At 35.7% G+C, this 12402-nt stretch overlaps 1 protein-coding gene across 8 annotated transcripts in view; it reads left to right on the forward strand.

The window, feature by feature from the left end:
- PDS5B (PDS5 cohesin associated factor B) overlaps window positions 1-12402 on the forward strand; it is a 189251-nt gene that overhangs the window by 83407 nt on the left and 93442 nt on the right. For all 8 annotated transcript variants that reach the window (XM_034936560.3, XM_034936563.3, XM_034936564.3 and 5 more), the window contains 3 exons: window positions 3353-3493; window positions 5985-6100; window positions 8964-9058. In XM_034936560.3, the coding sequence (XP_034792451.1) occupies window positions 3353-3493; window positions 5985-6100; window positions 8964-9058 (352 nt within the window). The remainder of the gene's footprint in view (window positions 1-3352; window positions 3494-5984; window positions 6101-8963; window positions 9059-12402) is intronic.

Below are 12402 nucleotides of genomic sequence, written 5' to 3' on the forward strand. Positions count from 1 at the left end.
CCTTTTTGTCTACTTATGTTTCCATTTCAGACCTTTATAATTACATGTAAAATCACTTTCTAATGGACTTAATCGTCTTGTAGTAGGGTAAAATTAGTTCAGTGTTAGAAATCATTCTTAGCCCTTTTGGACTTACAGTTAAAACAGCTATTATTTACTCATCCTCCTAGTTGAGAATTAACAATTAAAAATAGGAGTAAGATACTGAGATAATAACTCCACTTCTCTCTTCTGTTTTTCTTTTTCATTCACACATACAGACACATTCTTGTTTTTTTTTAATCGATAGTATTTCTTACATATCAAGACTTAAGAAATCACTGTGGTGGTATAGGTTATTTATGTATTAAAATTTGTTGTTGTTGTTGTTTGAGACAGAGTCTTGCTCTGTCACCCAGGCTGGAGTTCAGTGGTGTGATCTTGTTACACTGCAACCTCTGCCTCTGAGGCTCAAGTGATCCTCTCACTTCAGCCTCCTGAGTAGCTGGGACTACAGGAATGAAACACCATGTCTGGTGAATTTTTCCTTTTTTAAAAAATTTTTTGTAGAGACAGGGTTTCACCATGTTGCCCAGGCTGTTCTTGAATTGCTGAGCTCAAGCAATCCGCCTGCCTTGGCCTCTCAAAGTGCTAAGATTATAGGCGTGAGCCACCATGCCCAGCCTAGGTTATTTTTTTTTAAATAGAATTTGTTGTAACACAACAATCCAGGAAGCTAAACAGTACATATATATTTGTTTAAAAGGTAAGATGGAATATCAAGAACAAAAAGTACATGGTGATAATTCTAAAAATTTCCTACACGCATCACTTCTTAATGATGTTATTTTTCACCAGTTCTTTTTTTATCACAAATTTTAGGATATGGCAAAAAATTATTTTGTTGGACTGAAAAAAGTACATCCAATCGTTGTTGGAATAGGTAAAATTTGGTTAAATTGCTTAATTCCACTGAGCCTCTGTTTTTGCACCTGTAATGCTTGGGTAGTGGTGGAGAATGTGTTATTTAATGTGAAATATTTTGTAATTAAAATTAGCCACGTAAATGTAAGGTAGAATTTATTACTGACTGGTGACATCTTTCATTAGGAGACATTTGCTGTACAAAAAAATTAATTTGTAGTATGTAATTAGCTACCCTTTTGTAAATGAAAGAATTTTTGGAAGGAAATATTTTAATCAAATCTAAATCTACCTCCACTAAATTTTCAGCTCTTAGGAAGGACTTGGATTGTTTTACCCATATTTGTATCATACTGTCTTTTGCATATTTTTTATTCATTTACCAAACATATATTTTATGCCTCCTCTGTGTCAGGCACTGTGCTAGGTAGGCTTTTACACATTGGAGAAGACCAACTTGGTCATTGCCTTTTTGGAGATTATAAAAGTGTTCAATACATGTGTTTTTTTATGGAATTTGTGAGAAATTAAACCAGGGAATGATTTTTTTCCCTTAATTTTTCAAATAAGTTTTTCCCAGACTGTTAGAAGAAGATGATGATGGTTTGACCACTTGGGTGGTGAGATTGGGAAGGATTATTGTTCTTTATTAAGGCATATACTATTTATTAAGTAAATAGTACTTGTTTTACTATTTTTTAAGCAGGAGAAAATTTGTGAATGGAAGCAAAAAAGCCACTTTATTTTCAGCCTGAATAAGAAATTAACCTTTGATGTCATGAAATTCTCTTCCCATAAAATTGATAAATAGGAAGGACAAACAAGTTCTTTTTAAAACCAAAAAAGAAAGAATAGCAAAATAGAATTTGTTCTTCTTTCTTCATGGCTAGGTAGTCTGGTCTGATTCATAGACCTAAAAAAGTCACATAAAAACAACCCAAGAAGTAAAAGTAAGCAGAAAAGACATAGAAATATGAAATCCTCCACTCTGTACTTTCAGTATAGAAAGCTAAAGCCTAATTAAGCCAGTTGTGTGTTAACTGTCACAGAAGAGATTAGGGCAGCTTGTATGGTATAAAGAATGCTTGACTCCTTCTCCGCTGAGACTCAGGAAACCATTGAGGATACATGGCAGGGTATGCTTTTGGTTAATTTTTTATGTTTTTGGAAGATTTTAAATAGAAAGGAACTTGTCAGTTATGCCATGCATCTTTGCCAATTTCAGTAGTAATATGATAAATGATCTGAGTGTGGAAACTAGTTAGAGCTAGCTATATGGTAGGGAAAAATTGTTTAAATTTGGATTTTCCTTGTGTTTGTGTGTGCTTTTAATTGGATTTTAATTAGTGTTGTAAACCGTGTAGATATGTACACATCAGAATGTAAAAGAAGACAAAGGATTAGGAAGAGGTAGTTTTTCATCAAAAATAAAAAATTTCATATTTCAAACATAGAATTGCCTTCTATGAAAATGTAAGAAGGCTGTATCTATGGGATGATGTTTTCTTCCATATGTACTAAGGTGAACAAGCTATTATCCCTCACCCTTGGGGAGATTAAGACATTGTATTAGGGTTTTCTAGAGAAACAGCCAATATTGAGTGTATGTATATACAGACACACATATACATATATGTGTGTGTATATTCACACATAGTGTATGTATACACACACACAGAGACACATGTATATGTATGCGAGGGAATTTATTAGGGGAATTGACTTATGAGATTACAGAGTCTGAGAAGTCCGAGAGTAGGCTGTCTGCAAGCTGGAGAACCAGGGAAGCCAATGGTGTTACTCTCAGAGGCAGAAGGCAAGGCTTGAGAACCTAGCAGGGGACTGGGCTATTGGTGCAATTTCTGGAGTCCAAAGGCAGGAAAACCTGGTGTTCTGCTGTCCAAGGATAGGAGATGAATGTCCCAGCCCAGAGGAGAGTGAATTCACTTTCCTTTGCCTTTTTGTTCTATTGGGCCTTCCACCCTATTTGGATGATGCCTGCCCATACTGAGGGCAGATCTTTCTCACTCAGTCTACAAGCCAATCTCCTCAGCAAACATCATTGCAGACACACCCAAGACACATTACTTTACCAGCTATCTAGGTATCCCTTAATGCAGTCAAGTTGACACATAAAATTAACCATCCAGAAATATGCACAAATAATATAGGATAGAATATAATCAGTATTATAATGGGGAGCAGAGTATATTTGAAAAGTAGAATGTTTATTGAAATGTTTCAGTCTGTTTTATTGTATACAAGATGGATTCCATGTTTTATCTTTCATGTAGCCTATATTGGTTTCCCATATAATGTTAGAAAATATTTTGATATGCCTAGTTTGACTTTGTATAAAATAATGATTAATTTGGTCAAATAAGATTTTAAAACATTCATCTTGTCTCTGGTTTTTCTACTAATGATAGGCTTTCTTTCTCCTCAAAAGTTTTTTAATCAGGTTCTGATGCTTGGGAAAACATCTATCAGCGATTTGTCAGAGCATGTCTTTGACTTAATTTTGGAGCTCTACAATATTGATAGTCATTTGCTGCTCTCTGTTTTACCCCAGCTTGAATTTAAATTAAAGGTAACTTGTAAAAATAATATGATTCTACCAACCAAGTTATTAGCAAAGAGCATTATTTATAGCTTTTTAATTTTTACAGTAGTTTTAACTGAATGTAAGAGACGAGGGGGAAGTATTACTATTATTTCTTGACGTATTTGTGCCGTGTCTGTTTGTGAATCTTTAGTGCCTGGCAGGTGCCTAGCAGATAGTAACTGTTTAATAAATGATTAGCAAGATGGTATTTTCCTCCAGACATTTTCCAGATAAATTCTAGGATTTGACTAACTTTTGAAGTCTTAGCTGTACATCAAGCTTATGTTTTCAAGGCACAGTTTATAGTAGTTCCTTTGACCACTGAGGCCATAAAAATAGTTTAGAGTTTTTTATCCACATAGTGTGAAATGCTTTCCCTTTATGCATATTATCTCATGTTGCCTATGTTGAAAGTTTGTTTGCTTTTTATATAGTTCTGTGAATTTTTTATTTTTTTGAGACAGGATTTTTTTTTGTTTTGTTGCCCAGGCTGGAGTGCAGTGGTGTGATCTTGGCTCACTGCAACCTGTGCCTCTCGGGATCAAGCTACTCTTCCACCTCAGCCTCCCAAGTAGCTGGGACTACAGGCGTGTGCCACCACCCCTGCTAATTTTTGTATTTTTTGGTAGAGACAGGGTTTCACCATGTTGGCCAGGCTGATTTCAAACTCCTGACCTCAAGTAATCCACCTGCCTCGGCCTCCCAAAGTGTTGGCATTACAGGCATAAACCACCACCCCCGACCGAGTGAAATTTTTTGGTAGCATGTTCCTAACTGTTTTGACATTAAATTATGCTGTAAAATTGAGCAGAATTGGAGAATATAGTTTTCTTTTTCAAATCATTACAATAAGATTAAGTAAAGCTGGTTATAATTATTAATCTTTGTGGACCCAGAAAAGTTCTTAAATGATGTCTGTGTCTAAAAATTTTGATTTTCTTTCAAAAACAAAACAGTCCACATTGGTAATGTAAACACCCCAAGTAGCCAGTAAATAAGTGTTCTCCTTATATTCTGGAGTAGTTTTTGGTATATTTCTCAAATGAGCCATTCAATTAACTGGCCTTCCTTTCCCCTTTTTAATGTGGTTAGTGATTTGGGTGAGGCAGCAGGTAGCCACACCTCTAATTATTTGTTGGTTTATATGATTTTCTGAACTAAAAATATTGAGTAAATGCTATGCATGTTCCTACACACTATGAGAAATATAAAAATAAGGAAATTATCATCCCTGCTTTCAGCAAACTTAACATCTAGTATGAGAGGAAGAGGAAAAAAAATCCAGATCTAATATGAGGCCAGATATTATAAGTGTCATAAGAGATACAAACAGCGTACAATTGAAGCAAAGGAAACAGCATGCAGAAGCATATAGAGGTAGGAAGGTTCCGGGTGAATTTGTGGAACACAAAGAATTATAATTGGAAGATAGCATAAAGTAAGTTTAAATCACTCCTGGCTGCATATTAGAATCTTTGCTTGTTAAGCCTTAAAGAAATAGCTGTCCAGGCACTAAACCAGACTAGCTGATTCCGAGTTTTGGGGAATAGAGGTTTTTTTTTTTTGTTGTTCTTCTTCTTTTAATTTTTTTTTTTTAAGTTTTGAGATGATTCTAATGTACAGCCAGGCTTGAGATATAATTACTTAGATGAATAAAGAAAGAAATAATAGAGATGAGTTAGGTCATATTGTCGGGGCTCTTGTCATGGCAGGTTGTGGCATTGGTTTAAAATTTAAAAACAATTTGTGTAGTGACATTTCCATAGCACCTTAAATATCAGTGCCTTTTGATATACCCAATTCCCACACTTTATGTTCAAGTCTAGTATTGTGACTGGCTCATTCACTTATCCATTGAGTCATTTGTTGGAAGTGCCAAAATCAATAGTAAAATTGAGTTCACATCCTTAGGGTGCCCCCAATATAATATATAAAACAAATTTGAGTTTTCACAGGTTTAAGGCCTCTCTTTACTGTTCAGCTCCTTTTAGAAATCTGGTCTGTGTAGATGAAGTGTCTTACTGGGAGACTGTAGCACATACTAATAGAGCTAAAAAGTTTATTCACACAGAGTTTTCTGTTTTCTGTAGGCCTGGCCTCTGTCAGTGTCTGTTCTGAAAAACCACACATAGTTTTTCAAGGGTCCTGGGTAGGTTTTATAAGAGTTCATTTTTTATTTTAACTCTGAATAGAAATAAACTTTAATTGTAGGAGGGGCCTCTAACATTGGAACAAACTTTAAAGATGTATTTTCATGAAAGGTACTTCTTTAATGGAATTTGAGATAATTAGAGCATTTATGATGACATTTAATTTTGTGAAAAGTATAGTGAGCATTTTTATGTAATTTTTCACTTAGAGTTCATGAAAGATTTTCTGTGGAATTGGAGCATCAGGGAAATCATGGCAAAGAATGGGCAGCCTTATTCTGAATATCTACTGCATGGTTTTAAGCTGTGATTGTGTTTTATTTTAGAGCAATGATAATGAGGAGCGCCTACAAGTTGTTAAACTACTGGCAAAAATGTTTGGGGCAAAGGATTCAGAATTGGCTTCTCAAAACAAGCCACTTTGGCAGTGCTACTTGGGCAGGTATATGATTTTGGTTTCCCATTTAAAAGTAATACATTATTCTACTGACCGTTTTTTTAAGAAACATTATCCACATTTAAACTGTGTTCTCTGGAATCATAAAAATGAAGGATTTTTTATGTTGAAAGTTTTGAAAGTTGTTAATGACTGGCTATATTTATATTTACTCTTTTTAGTCTTTATCCTCAGTAATTTTTAAAAGATAATACATTTTAAAGCTATCTCTTATGGTATTATGACCATGAAGTTAATAATATTACTTTAAGGCAGTGATTAATTCCAACTGAAAATACGTCTTTGGGAGATATAGCCTCTCTACAAATTAATTACAATTAATTAGGTTGTTTGGAGATATTGACAGGATGAGAGTATTCACAGAGTGAATAAAGAAATGACTATTTATATTTCTCTTCCTAACTTCTTTCTGTATTACTCAGTTAAAGGAAATGATGGCCTGGATTCCTTGCATGGTTTGAATGATGCATAAAATCCTTGAAATGGTTGCAGAATTTTGAGTGTGTTTGTGTATGTCACTTTTCTGTGAGAGGTATTCATCCCTGACCTTGAAATATTAAAAGCCCGACAAGTGCCTTGGCCGAAACCTGCTTTGACTCGGAAAAAAAGAGAATTTTTCCCCTCAAATTATTCTCATAACAAATAATGCAGTTAAGTCATAAACAAACAAGATCTGGCCGGGCGCGGTGGCTCATGCCTGTAATCCTAGCACTTTGGGAGGCCGAGGCGGGTGGATCACAAGGTCAGGAGATCGAGACCATCCTGGCTAACACGGTGAAACCCAGTCTCTATTAAAAATACAAAAAATTAGCCAGGCGTGGTGGCAGGCACCTGTAGTCCCAGCTACATGGGAGGCTGAGGCAGGAGGATGGCCTGAACCTGGGAGGTGGAGCTTGCAGTGAGCTGAGATGGCGCCACTGCATTCCAGCCTGGGCAACAGAGCGAGACTCTGTCTCCAAAAAAAAAAAAAAAGATTTAAAGGCCCTGATTTTATATTCTTTGTGTTGAAATATTTGCAATGGTATGACCACTTTCTTTACATTTTAATGAAAACTGTCGGTGATTACTGTAAATTTAATATTTTGGTCTCATTTTTCTGATTTGTTAAAAGAGGATATAAGTTGTGATAAGTGTTTGTTAAGCTTCAGATCTCCAGTCTGATTTCTTGATTCTTATTTAGCTCAATAATTATATTCAGTGAGTCAAGTTAAGCCAACTTTTTTCTTTTAAATACAATGGAAAGTTTTTAGACAGGGAAGAATATCAGTTTAAATTATGCAACTTAATTTAAAGTTTAATATTTTAAAACAAAAATACTTTTACTGTATATGTATTTATTATATCTTTAAATTAAGACTTGGATTAGTCGGGATGTATTTTATTGGTTTTTAGCTGGAGAAATCCTAATGTAAATGTATATGTCACCTTTCTATTATGTTGTAATTTTTCCTTTTAATATTAACAACATAAAACTTACACAGTATTAAATAATACCAACTTTAAGGAGTTAGTATTTTAAAAGACATCTTAGTATATTTATTTTTAATTGTTGTAAGGTGCATGTTTACCTGAGAAATGGTAACGTATATAGGATTGAGTACCTGAATTCAAAACACTCAGGAAGCTGTATGGGACCAGAGGCTAGATTTTTTAACTTTTGGGAGGGGAGGTATACTTCATAGAGCATATGCTTTTTTTTTTCTAATTTTTATGAGTAATTTGGTGCTGGTTTTGAAGACTTTTTCCCACTCCTTTATAATGCTAACTTTAGTTTCTTAGGTGTTGAATGATGTAAGATTTGGGAGCCTTTTGATTTCATAGAATTAAGACATATGAAAATATCGAATGGAAAAGTCTTGGCTTCACTTTAATGTTCTTGATACTTAATTTTTTAAAATTACTATTTTACATTCTGTGATAAAGTAATGTATACAGACGGAACATCAGTGGTTGAGAGACAGCTAAACATCATGTGCTTCCTGATGGAAGAACACAGTGCCATCTATGGTATTTTGGTAGTCTGGCAAAAAAAAAAAAATTGACCCAAATATAATCAAGTTTTTAGATCTAACTACCAGTTTACAGGATTTAGAAGAGAGAGGAGCCTGTTAATTCACATCAGAATGACACAATTAGCAAAATCTAAATTATGGAATAAAACCATACACATACACAGCAGTTGCTCTAGCAAATTACAGGAAAAAGAGTTGGAGGGAAAACAAAAGATTTGAGGCTTAAGTGACATATCAACCAAAGAATTTTAACTTTTTAGGGATACATACATATTTACAGATGTAATGTAAAAAGTGGCCTTGCCGTTAGTGGCAATGTAATAATGGTGATGATTAATTGGATACTAGTAATTTGGGTACACTTTTAGATTCATGTAATATACTGTAGGGTTTAGTGTGAGATCTGCCATACATTAGTGAATGCCCTATATTTAAAAGGGAATACTTTAGGGAAAGTTTTCTTTCAAACATAGTTTGGGATTTATGATGTTTCTATGAACTATATATGCATGCTTGCATAAATAGATGTATTTGAGAGTATAACGTTGATAGGAATTTTTTGGTCATTCTTATATTTGAGCCAAATGTATATGGTTTATTCAGGTTCCTTAAAATCACATAGTTCTCACAGGAGATTGCCCTAGTTTGTATAGAGTTTCCAGAGCATTCAGACATACATGTATATCAGAAACTTTGTAAAATGGTTTGGTTCTACTTTGCATTTTCCTTCATAAACTGTTTTTTCTTTAATTAGATAAATGTAAATTGGGTACAGATTTAACACATGTCTGTTTCTCTTATTTTAAAGATCACTCTGTGCTTTTATATTTTATCAGGTTTAATGATATCCATGTACCAATCCGCCTGGAATGTGTGAAATTTGCTAGCCATTGTCTCATGAACCATCCTGATTTAGCAAAGGACTTAACAGGTACTATATATATGTAACAGCAAATATTCTTACATGCTCTTCAGTGGAAAAAAATAAGTTTCATAGGGGGAAAAAAATCCCTTTTTTGGGGGGTGGTAGGTGAAGTCTTGTTTTAGTTTAAGGTCATGGAAGTTGTTCTCTGAAGCTAGATTTTTTTTTTTTTTTTTTAAATAGAGACAAGGTCTCGCTATGTTGCCCAAGCTTGCCTAGAACTCCTGAACTCAAGCTGTCCTTCTGCCTTCGTTAAATTAGTTTACCATGACTCACCTAAGTTCTTAAAATATTGAAGAACATTAGTCTTATAATCTAGTCAAAGTCAAGACCTGTTCAAATCCAAATGTCTAAAATAAGTTTAGAATTGTCCTTAAACTAAGAAACTAGTAATTGTTCCTGGAGACAGACATTTTCATAGATGCTTCCAACCTATGTAGGAACTATGCTGTAGAAATTCTAGCTTCAGGCCGAGCACAGGCCAAGGTGGGCAGATGACCTGAGGTCAGGAGATCAAGACCATGCTGACCAATATGAAACCCCGTCTCTACTAAAAATACAAAAATTAGCTGGGTGTGATGGCATGCGCCTATAATCCCAGCTACTCAGGAGGCTGAGGCAGGAGAATTGCTTGAACCTAGGAGGCAGAGGTTGCAGTGAGCTGAGATTGTGCCATTGCACTCCAGCCTGGTCAACAAGAGCGAAACTCTTTATCTCAAAAAAAAAAAAATAAAAATAAATAAATAAAACAGCAGATATTTTACCAGTTTCATCCTTTTTGGGAGACATCCCACTTGGAGCTTTCTGATTTCCTACTCACATTTGCAGTGCTTAGACTGCTTGCTCTGAGCTTCTGCTCTACAGCATTGACCTTAGGGCCATCCATTCTTCCTCCCATCTTTGCTCTCCCCTTCCATCCTCCTCCCTTCTTTTTCCCTCCTTTCCTCTTCGTCTGTGTGTGTGTGTGTGTGTGTGCGTGTGTGTGTGTGTCTGTCTGTTTCTACACCTCCCCTTTCTCCTTCCCTTTTTCTCTGGATGTTCCTTTTTCTTTAGCATCCTTTTCTTGTGTTGCTAATGCAGTATTTTCTCTGAGAGTGTCAATGGTAGTTTTTTGGGGAATTTTTCTTTTTCTTCCAAAATGTCTGTATCTGCTATTTGTTTTTTTCACCTTATATTTGCTTTTGTCTTTTTTTCCATGTTAAAGGCTTTCCTCAAATGATTGGCAATCCGAGGCCGTCTGCTCATGATTAAGAGTGGGGGAGCTAAATCAAAAGCTGTTTGGAAAGCCCTGAGTATATGCTTTCCTCAGATGATTGGCAATCTGTGGCTATCTGCTCATGATTAAGAGTGGGGGGCTGAATAAAAAGTTGTAAACTATTTGGAACACTCTGAGTACATGGTTGGGTCTGTCAACTCTGAACTTCACTTTTGGGTGATCAGAGTGAGTTGTTTGTTGGGGAGCCCTTAGTTTAGATACTTCCTCTTCATCCTGTCAAATTTCTAATAGAAGAGTATCTTATCTAGAAGTTAAAGGTGAGTTACTAATGTGTTTGGGAAAAGAATGATGGGTTTCTGCATTCACATTTCAGATTAGTTGTCACATAATCCCCTTTTGGGTATGGTATCCATGCCCTCAACCGTTTGGGGTCCCCCAGTTTAGAGCTACTGTTTTATATTTTTATTATAGTATTTATCTCCAGACTTCTTTTGGTGTGGAATAGGGGCAATCTCCTTGATGGATTTCTCAAACAGCCTTCACCCAGTCCTTCCTTCTCTTCCTTGTTTTAAGATCCAGAAGTTCTTGTTGCTAGTTCCTATGCCTTTTGAAGAGTGTAGTGTATATTGAGTTGGTTGCTTAGTTGTGATTTTTAAATTGTTTTTTAAGAGACAGGGTCTTACTCTGTTGCCCAGGCTGATTTTGAGTTTTTTTATTGAAATATTTAAATCATGTTTTTCAGTTATTAAGTAAAACCAGACCCCTGCTTTTTTGCTGTTGATAATGTGTAGCAGTGTGCACCATTTTGATTTGTACATGGCTAAATATAATTTCTCTTTCATTGAATTTGCTGTCATGTTAGGTTACATAGGCCGCAAAGGATTTATACTGACTGAGTAGGAGAGAGGCAGTGCTGGAAATATCCTGCCAATGTATACGTTTCCTTCTTAGGCTCATATTGGCTTCCCATCTCCTGTTTCCCAGTAGCCTTAGAGTCAGTCATTTCTTGCTTTTTAACTTCTACTCACTGTTGTTACAGATGAGGGCTTGCGGTATCTCATTCTATAGAAGATTCTTTCTTTCTCCCCTACCTGAAATATGATGGCAGGTTTCAGAGGTTTTCACTGCTAGATAAAGTGATAAAAGTATAAGAGTAATAAAGCAATCCTTGTTTTTGTTTGAAAGAGTGAGGCTTGAGGCTGGGCACGGTGGCTCACGCCTGTAATCCCTGCACTTTGGGAGGCTGAGGCGGGCAGATCGCTTGAGGTCAGGAGTTTGAGACCAGCCCAGCCAACATGGTGAAACCCCACCTCTACTAAAAAATACAAAAATTAGCCGGGTGTGGTGGTGCACGCCTGTAATCGCAGCTACCCGGGAGGCTGAGACAGGAGAATTGCTTGAACCTGGGAGGCGGAGGTTGCAGTGAGCCGAGAGATCGCGCCACTGCACCCCAGCCTGGGCGATAGAGCAAGACTCGTCTCAAAAAAAAAAAAAAGTGAGGCTTTGATTTTTTTTTTTTTAGTAGTTTCAATCACATCTTCAATTATTTTCTTTTAAACCCCATATACCCTGTTCCATTTTACGTTTCTCCAGCTTCATTCCTGACTAGCAGGATCATTTCACTTTATCCATGTGAACCTTATACTGTAGTGCTTCTCAACCTTATCAGACCCAGTACCTCCCTTTTTAAGCAAATAATTTGTAATTCTCCCTTTGAGATCCTTAAATAAAATGAATAGATAAAGCAATCCACTTAAAAAGTTAAAAAATTAATTGCCCTATTTGTAATATACAGGAGAAACAAAAGGGAAGTCATTTATAATAAAGTAGTATATATTGTAATATTTAAATGTTTGGATATGACATACAGAGATAACATGCCTCCACAAGTTTCTCACTTAATTGTTCTCTGCCACAGGGGGATATGGAAAGCTCTGTGAATCCTAATTGATAAGGTATTTGGATGACTACCTGAACAGCTAACTCAGATTTATCTATATTTTAGAGAAAATATCAGAGTCTGTTCTACAGTTTCTTTTTTTAACTTAAAAAAAGAAGTGTAATTAGCTTAAAATGTACAGATCCTGAGTGTTCAGTTTGATATTTGAAGAGAGTGAATTTCCATGATGCCAAAAAG

This window comes from Pan paniscus, chromosome 14, assembly GCF_029289425.2.
Source record: "Pan paniscus chromosome 14, NHGRI_mPanPan1-v2.0_pri, whole genome shotgun sequence".
NCBI classification, from domain to species: Eukaryota; Metazoa; Chordata; class Mammalia; order Primates; family Hominidae; genus Pan; species Pan paniscus.